Source organism: Grampus griseus, assembly GCF_964374135.1.
Source record: "Grampus griseus genome assembly, chromosome: 20".
Lineage (NCBI taxonomy): Eukaryota > Metazoa > Chordata > Mammalia > Artiodactyla > Delphinidae > Grampus > Grampus griseus.
This window is the reverse complement of record NC_139014.1, coordinates 57333220-57350245: the sequence shown is the minus strand read 5'-3', so window position 1 is coordinate 57350245 and position 17026 is coordinate 57333220. Positions and strand designations below refer to the sequence as shown.

At 40.4% G+C, this 17026-nt stretch overlaps 1 protein-coding gene and 1 pseudogene across 2 annotated transcripts in view; one reads left to right on the top strand and one right to left on the bottom strand.

Moving 5' to 3' along the window:
- The window catches only part of LOC309837704 (AP-2 complex subunit beta-like), a 57890-nt gene extending 43065 nt beyond the window's left edge, over positions 1–14825 (top strand). The window contains 3 exon segments of the mRNA XM_082678461.1: positions 6368–6513; positions 9574–9701; positions 14737–14825. Of these exon segments, the coding sequence (XP_082534587.1) occupies positions 6368–6513; positions 9574–9701; positions 14737–14771 (309 nt within the window). The 3' untranslated portion in view covers positions 14772–14825.
- Positions 13895–14532, bottom strand: LOC309837707 (glutathione-specific gamma-glutamylcyclotransferase 1-like; annotated as a pseudogene). The gene has a single exon. The product of its transcript is annotated as a glutathione-specific gamma-glutamylcyclotransferase 1-like (transcript).
- Positions 14826–17026: the final 2201 nt, after the last annotated feature.

Sequence of the window (17026 nt, the reverse complement as noted above, 5' to 3'; positions counted from 1 at the left end):
ACCATTTGTCCTAGGGTTCTATCCGTCCATTGTTTTTTTAAAAATTTTCTTTCTTAATAATTAATTTTAATTTTAATAACTTTATTATACTTTACCTCCTTCCTTCCTTCCTTCCTTCCTTCCTTCCTTCCTTCCTTCCTTCCTCCCTTCCTCCCTTCCTTCCTTCCTTCCTTCCTTCCTTCCCTCCCTCCCCCCCTCCCTCCCTCCCTCCCTCCCTCCTTTAGACAACGAATTATCCCAAATTGAGGAGGTGGATTTTGAGAGCAAGATTTATGATTTTTTCCCCTTTACCTCTTTTTGTGAGGGTGTATGTGTATGCTTCTGTGTAAGATTTTGTCTGTATAGCTTTGCTTCCAACATTTGTCCTAAGGTTCTATCCATCCCTTTTTTTAATCTAAATAATTATTTTTTATTCAATAACTTTATTATACTTTATTTTATTTTATGTATCTTCTTTCTTTCTGTCTTTTTTCCTTCCTTCCCTCCTTCCTTCCTTCCTCCCTCCCTCCCTCCGTTCTTTCCTTCTTTTCTTCTTTCTTTCTTCCTTCCTTCCTTCCTTCCCTTCTTTCTTGCTTTCTTTCCTTCTTTCTTTCTTTCTTCAAACTTCTACTAATTCTCTCTACTTTTTCTCCCTTTTATTCTGAGCCATGTGGATGAAAGGCTCTTGGTGCTCCAGCCAGGAGTCAGGGCTCTGCTTCTGAGGTGGGAGAGCCAACTTCAGGACACTGGTCAACAAGAGACCTCCCAGCTCCACATAATATCAAATGCCAAAAATCTCCCAGAGACCTCCATCTTAACACCAGCACCCAGCTTCACTCAGTGACCAGCAACCTACGGTACTGGACAACCTACGTCAAACAACTAGCAAAACAGGGACACAACCCCATCCATTAGCCTAAAATCATAATAAGTCCACAGACAACCCAAAACACGCCACCAGACGTGGACCTGCCCACTAGAGAGACAAGATCCAGCCTCATCCACCAGAACACAGGCACTAGTCCCCTCCACCAGGAAGCCTACACAACCCACTGAACCAACCTTAGCCGCTGGAGAAAGATATCAAAAACAACGGGAACTACGAACCTGCAGCCTGCAAAAAGGAGACCCCAAACACAGTAAGATAACCAAAATGAGAAGACAGAAATACACACAGCAGATGAAGGAGCAAGATAAAAATGCACCAGACCTAACAAATGAAGAGGAAATAGGCAGTCTTCCTGAAAAAGAATTCAGAATAATGATAGTAAGGATGATCCAATATCTTGGAAATAGAATGGACAAAATGCAAGAAATATTTAACAAGGACCTAGAAGAAATAAAGATGAAACAAGCAACGATGAACAACACGATAAATGAAATTAAAAGTACTCTAGATGGGATCAATAGCAGAATAACTGAGGCAGAAGAACGGTTAAGTGACCTGGAAGATAAAATAGTGGAAATAACTACTGCAGAGCAGAATAAAGAAAAAAGAATGAAAAGAACTGAGGACAGTCTCAGAGACCTCTGGGACAACATTAAACACACCAACATTCGAATTATAGGGGTTCCAGAAGAAGAAGAGAAAAAGAAAGGGACTGAGAAAATATTTGAAGAGATTATAGTTGAAAACTTCCCTAATATGGGAAAGGAAATAGTTAATCAAGTCCAGGAAGCACAGAGAGTCCCATACAGGATAAATCCAAGGAGAAATACGACAAGACACATATTAATCAAACTGTCAAAAATTAAATACAAAGCATATTAAAAGCAGCAAGGGAAAAACAACAAATAACACACAAGGGAATCCCCATAAGGTTAACAGCTGATCTCTCAGCAGAAACCCTGCAAGCCAGAAGGGAGTGGCAGGACATACTGAAAGTGATGAAGGAGAAAAACCTGCAGCCAAGACTACTCTACCCAGCAAGGATCTCATTCAGATTTGATGGAGAAATTAAAACCTTTACAGACAAGCAAAAGCTGAGAGAGTTCAGCACCACCAAACCAGCTTTACAACAAATGCTAAAGGAACTTCTCTAGACAAGAAACACAAGAGAAGGAAAAGACCTATAATAACGAACCCAAAACAATTTAGAAAATGGGAATAGGAGCATACATATTGATAATTACCTTAAATGTGAATGGACTAAATGCTCCCACCAAAAGACACAGATTGGCTGAATGGATACAAAAATAAGACCCTTATATATGCTGTCTACAAGAGACCCACTTCACACCTAGAGACACATACAGACTGAAAGTAAGAGGATGTAAAAAGATATTCCATGCAAATGGAAACCAAAAGAAAGCTGGAGTAGCAATTCTCATATCAGACAAAATAGACTTTAAAATAAAGACTATTAGAAGAGACAAAGAAGGACACTACATAATGATCAAGGGATCGATCCAAGAAGAAGATATAACAATTGTAAATATTTATGCACCTAACATAGGAGCACCTCAATACATAAGGCAAATACTAACAGCCATAAAAGAGGAAATTGACAGTAACACATTCATAGTAGGGGACTTTAACACCCCACTTTCACCAATGGACAGATCATCCAAAATGAAAATAAGGAAACACAAGCTTTAAATGATACATTAAACAAGATGGACTTAATTGATATTTATAGGACACTCCATCCAAAAACAACAGAATACACGTTTCTCAAGTGCTCATGGAACATTCTCCAGGATAGATCATATCTTGGGTCACAAATCAAGCCTTGGTAAATTTAAGAAAATTGAAATTGTATCAAGTATCTTTTCCGACCACAATGCCATGAGACTAGATATCAATTACAGGAAAAGATCTGTAAAAAGTACAAACACATGGAGGCTAAACAATACACTACTTAATAATGAAGTGATCACTGAAGAAATCAAAGAGGAAATAAAAATTACCTAGAAACAAATGACAATGGAGACAAACGACCCAAAACCTATGGGATGCAGCAAAAGCAGTTCTAAGGGGGAAGTTTATAGCAATACAAGCCCAGCTTAAGAAGCAGGAAACATCTCGAATAAACAACCTAACCTTGCACCTCAAGCAATTAGAGAAAGAAGAACAAAACAACCCAAAGCTAGCAGAAGGAAGGAAATCATAAAAATCAGATCAGAAATAAAGGAAAAAGAAATGAAGGAAACAATAGCAAAGATCAATAAAACTAAAAGCTGGTTCTTTGAGAAGATAAACAAAATAGATAAACCACTAGCCAGACTCATCATTATTTAGCATCTGACATTTGTGTTACTCTCACTGATAATAAATCCCAGGTTGGGGCTCTTTTTCTAGAGGATTTACAAGGAGGATGAAAGGCGGCCTTAAACCTAGCAATAAGAAGCACCATAGCATCCTTATTAACCATTTGTATAATTAGACTTAAAATTGGAAATACTAAGCATTTAGTATTTGTTCTCTAGTTTAGAAATATTGCCTAGCTTGTCAACACTGAAGTCAGTCTAGTGTAGATGTGATATACAGAGCAACAGCAGGAGGAAAGAGATGTAATAGAGAAGTAACATTTTACTTTGCATTCTTTCCACTCCTTTTTCCATTGGTACTGCATATGGATTCTAGAGTGCCATTGCCCAGATTTGGTTTTCATGCATTTTACTACACCTTTTTAGAGTTTTGATTTAGGTTAGTGTCATTGGTGTCCCTCTAGTCTCAGCCTCACTTGATGTCATGCTCAGATTGAAATTCAAAAGGGGAAGGGGAAACTCCCTGTAAATGAAGCATATTTCGGCCCTTGGGAATAGTGCCTTCCAGGCTAAGCTAGGATTATTTTAATTTTGCCTTTCTGAGGGGCAGCACACCTGGTTGCTTTCTGAACTCTCTGCCTGCTCTGAATTCTCTGCCTGCTCATCCAGCTCAGTGTGGGGGATCCCTGCTGCAGATAGTAAACCAGTTGTCCTTCGCAGGAGTCTTGTCTTTGTGTACACACCCATTACATAGAGTAACCAGAAATATGATTCAAAACTGAGCTATAGTGTTTTGGCACAACTTAGTAGCTTTGTTGTAAGGTTACTCCATTGGATATTATCCCCACAGACTTTTAATTGATTAAGAGATTATGTAACGTACTTGTTTACTAACATTACAGTAATACCTAGAAATGACAAATTTAAATAATGTAGAAAGATCAGGTGGAAAATTAAGTTTCCCTGTCCCCACTTCCCCATAAGTAGCCACTATTAACTTTTTCTGTGTCCTCTCAGAAGAAAAAAAGATCGTGCATATACCTGTATGTTTGTATCCTTTAAATACTGTCAGTGGGATATACTGTTTTGCACCTTGTTTTTTCTCTACCACAGTCTTTTGAATGTCTGTATCCACTTTATTGATGTGTACCACAAAGTATTTAATCTTCCTCCTGGTGATGGACATTTAGGTTATTCATCTAGTCCTATCCCCGCCCCCTTTTTTGTTATTATGATGTTACCATGAACATTCTTGTTTATGTGTATCATGGTATATTTTTGTAAGCATATCTATAGGATAAACTTGGAATGTGCTTGATCATTTAAGCATTTAAAAATAGACATTACAGGGGCTTCCCTGGTGGAGCAGTGGTTGAGAGTCCGCCTGCCGATGCAGGGGACACGGGTTCGTGCCCCAGTCAGGGGGGATGCCACATGCCGTGGAGCCGCTAGGCCCGTAAGCCATGGTGTCTGAGCCTGCGCGTCCGGAGCCTGTGCTCTGCAGCGGGAGAGGCCACAGCAGTGAGAGGCCCACATACTGCAAAAAAAAAAAAAAAAAAAAGACATTACAGGGACTTCCCCGGTGGTCCAGTGGTAAAGAATTCACCTTCCAATGCAGGGGTTGTAGGTTCGATCCTTGGTTGGGGAACTAAGATCCCATATGCCACCGGGCAACTAATCCCACACACCACAGCTACTGAGCCTGCATGCAACAACTACTGAGCCCGCGCATCTCAACTAGAGAGCCCATGTGCCACAAACTACAGAGCCCATGCTCTCTGGAGCCTGTGCTCCACAACGAGAGAGAGAAGTCAACACACCACAACTAGACAGAAGCCCACGTGCCACAGCGAAGAGCCTGCACAGCAACAAAAAGATCCTGCTTGCCGCAATGAAGATCCTTTGTGCTGCAACTAAGACCCAACGCAGACAAAAATAAAACAATAAATTATTTTTTTTAAATAAGACATTACCGGGGCCTTCCCGGTGGTGCAGTGGTTGAGAGTCCGCCTGCCGATGCAGGGGACGCGGGTTCGTGCCCCGGTCCAGGAAGATCCCACATGCCGCGGAGCGGCTGGGCCCATGAGCCATGGCCGCTGAGCCTGCGTGTCCAGAGCCTGTGCTCCGCAATGGGAGAGGCCACAACAGTGAGAGGCCCGCGTACCGTAAAAATAAATAAATAAATAAATAAGACATTACCAACTTACCCTCCAAAAAGGTGACATCAAATTATGTTCTCCAAAGCAGAATGTAATAGTGCCAGATTCCTTATATTCTCCTTCACTGAGCATTACTGACTTTTTGAATTTTTGACCCTCTGATAGATGAAAAATAGTATTTTGTACTATTAAATAGTGTCATTTTCTTCTTTTCTTTTTCCTTTTTTTCCTGTAATGTGGTTGAGTATATTCTCATGTTTACTAGCCACCCACTGACTAATGGGTATTCTGTCTTTAGTCAGGACAGTTCATGAATTCCTGTTGGTTTTTTATATGTGTGTGTGCGTGTGTGTGTGTGTGTGTGTGTGTGTAAACTGGTACACTCCAGGAGTATCACAGATTCTGGGGCCAGAGGGGGGTCACGAATGAATCATATAGAGAAAATAGGCATTCAGATTACTTAAATGACATCTGAATACTTAACTATTTCCCAGAGACTATAACGAGAGTTAAAAATATACATAAGACATGGTCTTTGCCCTTAACACATTACTGATAATGAATTTGGTAATGATTTTTAAAAGTCTTCAAATATTGTAAACATGCGATTTTCATTAGATCAGTTTTTTCCCCTTTTAAGCCTTTTACCAAAGCTACTAACCAAAGAAACCCCATGTTATGCTCATTGGAATTTCTCCTTTCGCCATGGCTCCCCATAGACTATTTTGGGGCTTGTTTTTCTTGTTTGTTTTTGGCTTTGGTTTTGGGTTGGGTTTTTGTTTTGTTTGGTTGGGGGTTTTTTGTTTGTTTTTTGATTTTTGGTGGGTTCGTTTTGGTTCTTAAATAGTTGAGAATGATCTCAAAATTCAGCAAATATGACTTTATCCGGAGCCTTTTGCATTTGGCTTGGTATTTATGGTATAAAAATCACCTTAGTTGCCTAAGGAAGTGAAATCTTAATTTTATCTTTATTCAGAAGCGTCCTGTCTGGTTTCATTGGGCTTTATACTGTGTTTCAGGTCTGGCTGCCTGCAGTAAAGGCTAAGGGCCTGGAGATTCTGGGAATATTTACTCACCACCAAGGGCACATCTATATGGAAATGAACTTCACCAACAAAGCTCTGCAGCACATGACAGACTTTGCAATTCAGTTTAACAAGAATAGGTAAGAAATCTGAGTTCCCCAGCTCGATCCTGACACAGCAGTGTACTTTGTGTCCAACAAGAGAGTGTTCTATTTAGCAGTGGGTAAAAACTCTCGTGTTGGCAGATGTTTGATGTAGAGTGAGTGGAGGCTGTTGCACATCTGTTCAGTGGTCAGCTTCAACACTGGAGGCCCTAGGGAATTTTGCTGGGAAAACTCATCCATATGGAATAAGAAAACTGTCTTTGCCATTATAATCATACCTTTTCTATAATGTTTTGTAAATGAAATCACGTAGTATGGAGTCTTTAGCATTTGGTTTCTTTCACTTAGCATAACGCTTTGAGATGTCTCAGCAGTCTGTTCTGTTTTACTGAGTAGTACTCCATCGATGCTTATACTGTGATTTGTTTACACTTTCACCAGTTGGTGGAACTGGGGGTTGTTTCCAGTTTTATCTTTTATGACTAAAGCGCCTGTGAATATTCACGTACAGGTCTTTGTGTGGATATATGTTTTCATTTTTCCTGGATAAATACCTAGCAGTGGTATTGCTGGGTCATATGGTAATAAGTGTGAATGTTCCAGCTGTTCCATACTCTTACCAATGCCAGCCATGCTTATACATGTATAGTAGTATCCCATTTTAACTTGAATTTCCCTAATGACTAGTGATATTGAACATTCTTTTCATAATCTTATTGACCATTCTTATATCTTCTTTGGTGAAGTATCTGCTCAAATCGTTCCTTTTTCTTTTTTTCTTTTTAATTGATTTATTATCAAGTAATAAATTTCTTTATATACTCTGGATACAAGTCCTTTGTCAGATATGTCTTGCAAATATTTTCTCCCAGTCTGTGGCTTGCCTTATTTTCTTAACAGTGTTTTTCAAAGAACAAGTTTTTTATTTTTTGTTTTATTTATTTATTTTTTTAAGGGAGATTGCGATTGGCACATATACACTGTTTTGTTTTGTTTTGCTTTTTTTGGCTACGTGGGGTCTTCGTTGCTGCGTGCCGGATTTCTCTAGTTGCCGTGAGCAGAGGCTACTACCTTCGTTGAGGTGTGCGGGCTTCTCATTGCAGTGGCTTCTCTTGTTGTGGAGCACGGGCTCTAGGAATGCGGGCTTCAGTAGTTGTGGCATGTGGGCTCAGTAGTTGTGGCTCTCAGGCTCTAGAGTGCAGGCTCAGTAGTTGTGGCTCACGGGCTTAGTTGCTCTGCAGCATGTGGGATCTTCCTGGACCAGGGATTGAACCTGTGTCCCCTGCATTGGCAGGAGGATTCTTAACCACTGCGCCACCAGGGAAGCCCAAGTTTTTTATTTAAATAAAGTTTACTTTACAATTTTTTCCTTTTTATGTCTTTTGCTTTTTGTGTTCTGTTTAACAAATCTTTGCCTAACCCACAGTTACAATTTTTTTTAATGTTTTTCATAGAAGTGTTAATAGATTTAGCTCCTACCTTTACCTTTTAGAATTCATTTTGAGGTACTTTTGGTGAGATAATATGTGTAAAGTAAGAGTCAAAGTAAACTTTTTTTCCGTAGTTAGTCTTGAAGTCAGATAGTATAAACCCTCCTACTATGTATGTTCTTTTTCAAAAATTGTTTTGGCAATTCTAGGTCTTTTGCCTGCTGGAATTTTGCTTGAGAGTGCAGTGAATGTGCAGATCAGTTTGAGGAAGAATTGGCATCAAACAATATTGAGTCTTCTAATCCATTAGCATAGCATGTCTCCCCATTTATCTAGGTCATCCTTAACTTCTCTCTGCAGTGTTTTATAGTTTTTCGTGTACAGATCTTGCACATCTTTTGTCACATTTAAGTGCTTTATAGTTTTGATGTTATAGTAAGAAGCATATTTTAGTTTTTGGTTGTTGCTAGTATATAGAAATACAACTGATTTTTGTACATTGAACTTGTATCTTGAAACTTCATTAAACTTACTGATTAGTTCTAGTAGCCTTTTTTTAGCTTACTTATGGTTTTCCACATAGATAAATAATGAGAGCAAGATCAAAAGGGCAAAAGGGTTTTTTGACCCATAAGTGTTGATACCAAAATGAGTGATGTGTCTACTCAAAATCATTTCTTTATTGCATTTGGGACTCTAAAGTGTAGTTTATCTACAAAAAGGAAAATGTTTCTTCTGCTAGTCTTTGACTCTTGAAATTGATACTACCTATATAAACTCAATAATTATTTTATAAATATTAAAATCCCATCTTCCTTCCTGAGGCTCATTAGAACATAAATTCATTATAAATTTATATCATTGTTTATTTGTTACACCTATGGGCCTACCTTTCCTTTCTGCTCCATCTTTTTAAAATTGTATTCTTATGTTCCTGAGACGTAAGACATGTCTGTCTTCCCTCATATATTTTTGGGTTTTTTGTAACTTCAGACTCAGGCTTTTCCCATCTCTTTACTATTCTTGTATTATTATTAGGCAGGCTTCTCTGAGAAGTCAAACTTGTGGGTACTCACTGCCTGCCTTAGGCGAAGAAAGTGGCCAGATTTGAGTCTACAACTTATCCTTTGGGGTGTTGTTTGGAATGTTTAAGCCAATCAACTCTGCTTTACTTAGGCTGGCTCTTTCCCGATGATTGTATCCTGTGTAAGTAAGTAAAGAAGAAAGAAAATGAGAGTTACCAGTAAATCACCCTCTGGTCTGATCAGGCAGGTTATCAAGCAAGTGAAATAATATCATTATACTTTACAGGGTGGGTATTCTTAAGTGTTCTTTCTCCCAAAGATTATCTAAAGGAAGATGTAAAAGAAAAAGATGCTTATCAAACCTGTCCCTCTAGTGGCATGATAAACATAAGAAACTTTCAGAATCAGAGCATTAGCAAACCAGTTCTCTGCTTATGAATGTTTTCTCCTTCCTCAAATCTTCTTAATGGAAAAAAGAGGTTATGTTGTAACTAGTGTTACAGCAAATTAGAATTGGGCACTTTAGTGCCTACTATTCCTTATGTTTCCTTCAAATGGAGTAAAAAGCCATTGAAACCTAAAGACGTGACTAAATCCTGCCTCCTGATTAACCTCTGGGATTTCTTCATCCTCTCTCCTAGCTTTGGTGTCATCCCCAGCACTCCTCTGGACATCCATACACCACTGATGCCAAACCAGAACATTGATGTCTCCCTGCCTCAACACCTTGGGCCCAGTCATGAAGATGGAGCCTCTGAACAACCTGCAGGTTAGACTTTTACTTCACTCAGGGGGTACAGGTTTATGTCTTGCCAATGTTATCTGTAAAGCAACCCCTCTCTTTCTTATATTAGATTTGGTCATGGAATAGGGTTTGAAATAAATCTGTGGAGAAGACTTTTATTTTTCATTAAAAATACACACAGAAGTCACGCCTTGACACAAAGTTACGTTCTTTTTACTCAACAAACAAACGTTTCAAGGTGTTATGTGCAAACTTTTTTTTTTCCTAAGACTTTCATAGGGAATTTGAATGTCACAAGAATAGATTTCAGTAGAGCTGTGTGGAGGTCATCTTTGAATACACAGCCATAAGTAGTTGAGTTTTCTGGATTTAAATATGATAAGTGTGTGGTAAGTGTAGCGGCATCTTAGAGGAGCTCAGAACTTTATGAAGTTTATAAGAGCCTCTCCATCTTGAAAATATTGACTTTTTAGAATGCTTAAGGTCCTAGCTTAGAGTATCGTTTCGTTTTCACCACTTTGAATTTCTCTTTGAAATATAAGCCTTCTGGGGTTTGAGCAACATGAAGGCAGAGTAGTAAGCATGTAAGCTGAAGCTGTAGCAACCCTCAAGGGATAAAATACAGATATAAGCCCAAGAAGTTGAGGGTTTTAATGCTCACAAGGACAGAAGAGACCACCTTGGGCTGACCTGAGATGGGGAATTGTAACTGATCCCTGCACAAAGCTGAGAGCCTGGAAGGGCAAGTCCCTCAATGAAAGGGGAACTAGAAAAAGATTTCCACAGGGGCAAGTGATGAGAGAGTTCTCTTTGACCTGGGTTCTGGGCGACCTCTTGTGAGAAATCCAGGGCCCGAATTTATACTGTGTACATGAAGAATTCTCCAAACCAGTAAATTAATGTAAAATTGGACCAGAACTGGTGAAACCCAGGGTAACTGGCGGAAGCAAATGCAGAACGGCCTTTATGCAATGGTTTTGAACTTTAAGGCCATCAGGACTCCCATCTGAGAAGAAAGTCTCTACTGAAAGTCAGCTCACAATTTAACCAAAAAAAAAAAAACAAGAGGGAAAGGTGCACTGTGACTGACAGTCAGAAGATGCGACAAAGAGGATTGCTATCCCCTTCTATCAGAACTTGAAATGATAGAATAGTATGAATGAGACTATAAAATATGTTTTAAATGATGAGCAAAAAATTTCAACCTTCCACTTTCCAATCAAGACAGGTGGGATCCCATTGCTCAATCTCCTGGAAATACCAGTGTGGGATACTAGTACTTATGGTGAGAGATCAGCAATAAAATTACTTAGAGTTGAAAGTAACATTCTCCAATAGCTTAAGTGCCAGTGCACCAAGCCTGCTTGCCAGTTGACTAACTACCTTGCTGCCTCAGCAGTTGACTGCTTCTTTCTCAGAAAAGGGTGTAATGATTTAGAGTGACAATGAGTGAGTCACAATATAACTTGGCTCAGTCTAGAAGAACAAAACAAGGATTTCTGTGCAGAAGGAATTGGCTCTCTTGCTATAATGAGACTAATGTGTTAAGGGGCTTTTCCAGCACAGAATCCTAAAAGAAACTAACTAACTCAAATTTACATCTCCTCTCTTCTCATTGAAGTCTAACCTCCTGTTGGCCCACAGAGCCTCAAGCCAAATATTTGAGGACAGTCAGCATGGGTGCGAGAATGCTTTACTTTAGAATTAGGAAAGGGAATTTGGGTCACAGAAATGAGGGCAAATTTCCTACTCTTAAAACCAAAAGGAAACAGTAAATAAATAAATGTCAGTTTACTTCCCTATTTGCATTTCCATTTCACATTCAGTGAAATGAACATCCCAAATAGGAACCCTCATAAAAGAAATTGAATCTTAGTCCAAACCCCTCCTTCAAAAGTATTGTTATGATATTAGGACTAGCAAGTTTTCATTTTCACAAACGTGACATTATAAAAACAATCTTAAAAATTTTCTATCTAAGCAGAATATAATAAAGCAGCTTCTATCTGTAGTCAACTATCGATTCTCCATGTTTTCCCCATGGATTCTTTTCTTGCAGGGATGTCATAATAATGGGTATTTTCTCATTAATTGGTATTACCCAATGGAGAAGATAAGCAAAAACTTGCAAAGAGGTGAAGTTTCTTTCCCCGCTGTGAGCAGCTCTATTTAATGTCTGCTAGTGCAAGGTGAAGCTAATGACTAGCGTAAAGTGCTGGGCTACTTCAGATTTCAGCTTCCATTCTGCTCTTGTCCTAGTATGAACAAAAAGAATCAGATCTTAACTTCAACAAGCTTAGACCATAAAGATGCAGATAAAGCCAGGTAAAGGTTGATTGGCATTTAAATGTTATGCGAACATAATGTTTAAATTCAAGAGCTCATGCAGGAAAAATTAGTACTTTTCTAGTACTCCAGACCATAAAATCAGGAAAGAAAAACTGGGGGTTTAGGAAATGAAATTTTGAAAGCAGTGTGAGTTTTAGCTATTTTGGCTAATCTGATATCAACGTAGGACAGATAAATCAAACCTAGTCGCCAAAACTGTAATGTAACATTTAGTACAAAAACTTTTCATTAAAAACATCGTCAAACTACTTATTGGCTTATAGTCTTTTTGAAAGATTATTGAAAGACACTGTTCCCTCTTAAAATGTAAAATAAGTTATAACTTAGGTGCCTACTAGAAGTTTGAACCTAGAAAATTTTTTCAGCTGTACTAATAATGTTGGTTGTAAAAGCCTTTGTGAATTCAACTTATCAATATTACACAAAGTAAAGCTTAGCTTGTCCCCGTTGGGAGCTTCTCTTGAGTTTATTTATATCATATAATTATATTCCTTAAAAAGAAAAGCGAATTGATCCCCTCTATTTAAATAAAACAAAAACCTTAACAAATGTCTAAATGAATTTTCTCTGAGTTTTCTCTGACTTTGAGATCCTTGTTTTTCATTTCCTCTGTGTCAGTTGCTTAGAAACATTTTCCCAATATACTCCTTCAAACTTGATACCTGGCAGCTGACTGCTTCTTCAAGTCAGTGTCTGCAAAAAGACAGTAGAACAATGATATAACACATGTTCAACCCAATCTTTGTATAGATGCTGTAGTGTTCTCACAGCTGCTTGGCCTCCTTTTTCACCAGGCTGTAAACTCTTGTGAGAACATGGATAGCACCATTCTTTCAAATTTTAATTTTATCGGGATTGTAAAACTACAATTTAGAGTCAACTAGTTCTGTAGTTAGCTAAGAAAAACCCAGTCCCCAGCCTTCTGTCACCACGTATGGCCGTCATCTACATACATATTTCCAATCCTCCTGTTTTCCTGATAGAGCTGTCTTAGAATTTGCTTTCATCAGTGTTCATTGTTTATGTTATTATGATTATATATACTCCTCATAGCTGAGCTATATAGTGTGATTTTTTTTTCTCCATAAAATTTTTATAAGTAATTAGATATTTACACATTAATACCTGTCTTTTTGTTTTTTTTTTTTAATGAGATCAGCTTATGGATTATAGTATGGGACGGACTGGGAAGGTGCCAGGACCTATAGTGATGAGCTTCCCAGGAATAGACCAACAAACAGACAGGAGTAGCCCAGACAGACAGACAGAAAGACAGGGAAACAAAGCCAAATGGGTAAGAGGCCTAGGCCCAGCCTCAGCAGCTGTGTCTGGCCTCCAGATCCAGCTCTACCCTGGGGACCTGGGGGATGAGCACGGCTGGCAGGGGCCTCAGTTCTTGTAGGGTCCCCTCTCCTCACTCTCTCCTACCCTCACCAGCAGGCTGGGACCTTTGACGGGTGTTGTTTCTGGGGCTAGGGAATGCTTGGTCTGGAGTCATGGGCAGAGGGGTCAAGGCTCTTGGAGGCTCCCTGGGGAGGTGGAGGCCTGGGTAGTATGGGGATAGCAGCAGCACTGGGGGGAATCTGATCAGGCAACAGGTGCCTGGGGTGGGGCACTGCTCAGCAGGGTCCCTATATCTAGGGCAGGCCCCCCACCCTGCCCACCACACCAACATGGTGCAATAAATAGAGTTTCAAGTAGTAAGTCAGTGTCAGGTAGGAGATCTGGGGGCTGGCAGACAGGCAGGGGCTTGAGAGAGGCCCCAGTCGGCCCACCAAGTGTTCTCAGTGGGCTCCAGCTATATCAAGTCTGTCTGTGTGCACTGGAGTAGGGACCTGGCCCCTGTGTCCACGTAGCGGCTCAGCCCCTCAGACCAGTGCCAAAGCCTGCTCAGTGGGGCAGAAGCAGGGCAGCATGGTGCCTACAGCATCCACGATGGCTGCCAGGTGCTCGTCCTGTGCCTGGGGCCCACAGAGCTGCCTGAAGTCTGCCAGGAGCAGCAAGTACTCAAGACTGTGGCCAGAGAAGCCTCGGCAGGCCAGGATCTGCATAGCGATGGCCCCCTCAGGCGCAGGGCCCAGGTAACCAGGGTTCTGCGGGGTGGCCACGTAGGCCAGTGCCTTGAGTGGTTGGTCAGGGGCATCTTGAGGGCAGAAGGTGACCTCCTTGGTATCATAGCTACCAAGCACTGCCTCCCACACGTTCAGGTACTTCAGGGCCTCATTGACCTGCTCACCTTGCACCTGGTACGCCACACCACCCCAAGTGCAGCCCTCACGATCTTCAGGGAGGGTCACCACACGACCAGGCATCTTGTCACTTCCCCGATGGAAGGTATCTCCCTGTCAGAGGCGGCCACTGTAGCGGTGCACGAAGCCCACACAGCTGTCGCTGTAGGCGAAGTCAGGCCTCCACACCAGGGAGCCGTACCCAGAAATCCACAGCGCTTGGGGGCCGCCGTCGTCCTGGGGGGTGGGGTGTTCTGGGCTGCCAACTCCTGCTTCATGGTGCCGGCCACAGAATGGGCCCGGACCGCCTCCAGGGCTGGTCTCCGGTGCGGGCATGGCAAGACAGACAGACGTACCCACCTGGCCTGGCACTGCTTGGCCGCTCCTGTTTGTTTAATTTTTTGTGTAACTGTAATTCATTCCCAAACTGCAGTGAGATCAGACTCTTCAAGATAGTCTTAATCAGTTTCACTTTCTTATAGTATCCTTTTGGAGTCTTTTGATTGTGTCAGTCTGAACAGACTTCCTTCAACACCTGGAACTGTCATCCTGGGATCTCCCTTCATAATAGCCCTGGGGATTCATTCCCTTCGCCTGTCTGGTATGTTGGGTCTCCTATTGTATTTTTCTTTCCTTGGTTTACTCCTTCATTTTGATGAAAAACATCCTCTAGTAGCTTCCTAAGAATAAGTATGTAGAGAATAAAGTTTTTGAGACTTCACATGTTTTAAAATGTCTTTTTTATCTTCACACTTGTCTGATGGTTTCTGTATATCATTCTAGGTTAGGAAAATAATTTGCTTCCTAGTCTGAAGCCATTCTGATTGTTGATCCTTTTCTGTGCCGTGTGCTTTCTCAGTGAAAGTTTGTACGATCCTTTCTTTATCCTCCATGTTCTGAAGTTTCACGGTGATGTGCCTTGGTGTGTGTGTGTCTCTTTTCATCCATTTTACTAGGTACTTTTTGGGCTCTTTCAATGTAGAAACTTGTATCCTTCAGTTCTGGGAGTTTTTCTTTTTTATACATCTCCCTCCATTTTCTCTGTCTCTCTTATTGGAAGTTTTGCTATTTGAATGTTGACCCTCCTGGACCGGTCTCCCTTTCTTTTTTTTTTTTGTCCTATTTTCCATCTCTTTCTCCTTTTGCTCTACATTCTAAAAACATTTTATGAAATTTTTTTTTATCTTTTTTTATAGTGCATGGTTAAATTACTTTTTTTTTTTAACATCTTTATTGGGGTACAATTGCTTTACAATGGTGTGTTAGTTTCTGCTTTATAACAAAGTGAATCAGTTATACATATACATATGTTCCCATATCTCTTCCCTCTTGCGTCTCCCTCCCTCCCACCCTCCCTATCCCACCCCTCCAGGCAGTCACAAAGCACCAAGCCAATATCCCTGTGCCATGCGGCTGCTTCCCACTAGCTATCAACCTTACTATGTTTGTTAGTGTGTATATGTCCATGACTCTCTCTCGCCCTGTCACAGCTCACCCTTCCCCTTCCCCATAACCTCAAGTCCGTTCTCTAGGAGGTCTGCGTCTTTATTCCTGCCTTACCCCTAGGTTCTTCATGACATTTTTTTTCCCTTAAATTCCATATATATGTGTTAGCATACGGTATTTGTCTTTTTCTTTCTGACTTACTTCACTCTGTATGACAGACTCTAGGTCTATCCACCTCATTACAAATAGCTCAATTTCGTTTCTTTTTATGGCTGAGTAATATTCCATTGTATGTATGTGCCACATCTTCTTTATCCATTCATCCGATGATGGGCACTTAGGTTGTTTCCATCTCCGGGCTATTGTAAATAGAGCTGCAATGAACATTTTGGTACATGACTCTTTTTGAATTTTGGTTTTCTCAGGGTATATGCCCAGTAGTGGGATTGCTGGGTCATATGGTAGTTCTATTTGTAGTGTTTTAAGGAACCTCCATACTGTTCTCTATAGTGGCTGAACCAATTCACATTCCCACCAGCAGTGCAAGAGTGTTCCCTTTTCTCCACACCCTCTCCAGCATTTATTGTTTCTAGATTTTTTGATGATGGCCATTCTGACTGGTGTGAGATGATATCTCATTGTAGTTTTGATTTGCATTTCTCTAATGATTAAAGGTGTTGAGCATTCTTTCATGTGTTTGTTGGCAGTCTGTGTATCTTCTTTGGAGAAATGTCTATTTAGATCTTCTGCCCATTTTTGGATTGGGTTGTTTGTTTTTTTGTTATTCAGCTGCATGAGCTGCTTGTAAATTTTGGAGATTAATCCTTTGTCGGTTGCTTCATTTGCAAATATTTTCTCCCATTCTGAGGGTTGTCTTTTGGTCTTGTTTATGGTTTCCTTTGCTGTGCAAAAGCTTTGAAGTTTCATTAGGTCCCATTTGTTTATTTTTGTTTTTATTTCCATTACTCTAGGAGGTGGGTCAGAAAGGATCTTGCTGTGATTTATGTCATAGAGTGTTCTGCCTATGTTTTCCTCTAAGAGTTTGATAGTTTCTGGCCTTACATTTAGGTCTTTAATCCATTTTGAGCTTATTTTTGTGTATGGTGTTAGGGAGTGATCTAATCTCATACTTTTACATGTAGCTGTCCAGTTTTCCCAGCACCACTTATTGAAGAGGCTGTCCTTTCTCCACTGTACATTACTGCCACCTTTATCAAAGATAAGGTGTCCGTATGTGCATGGGTTTATCTCTGGGCTTTCTATCCTGTTCCATTGATCTATCTTTCTGTTTTTGTGCCAGTACCATACCGTCTTGATAACTGTAGC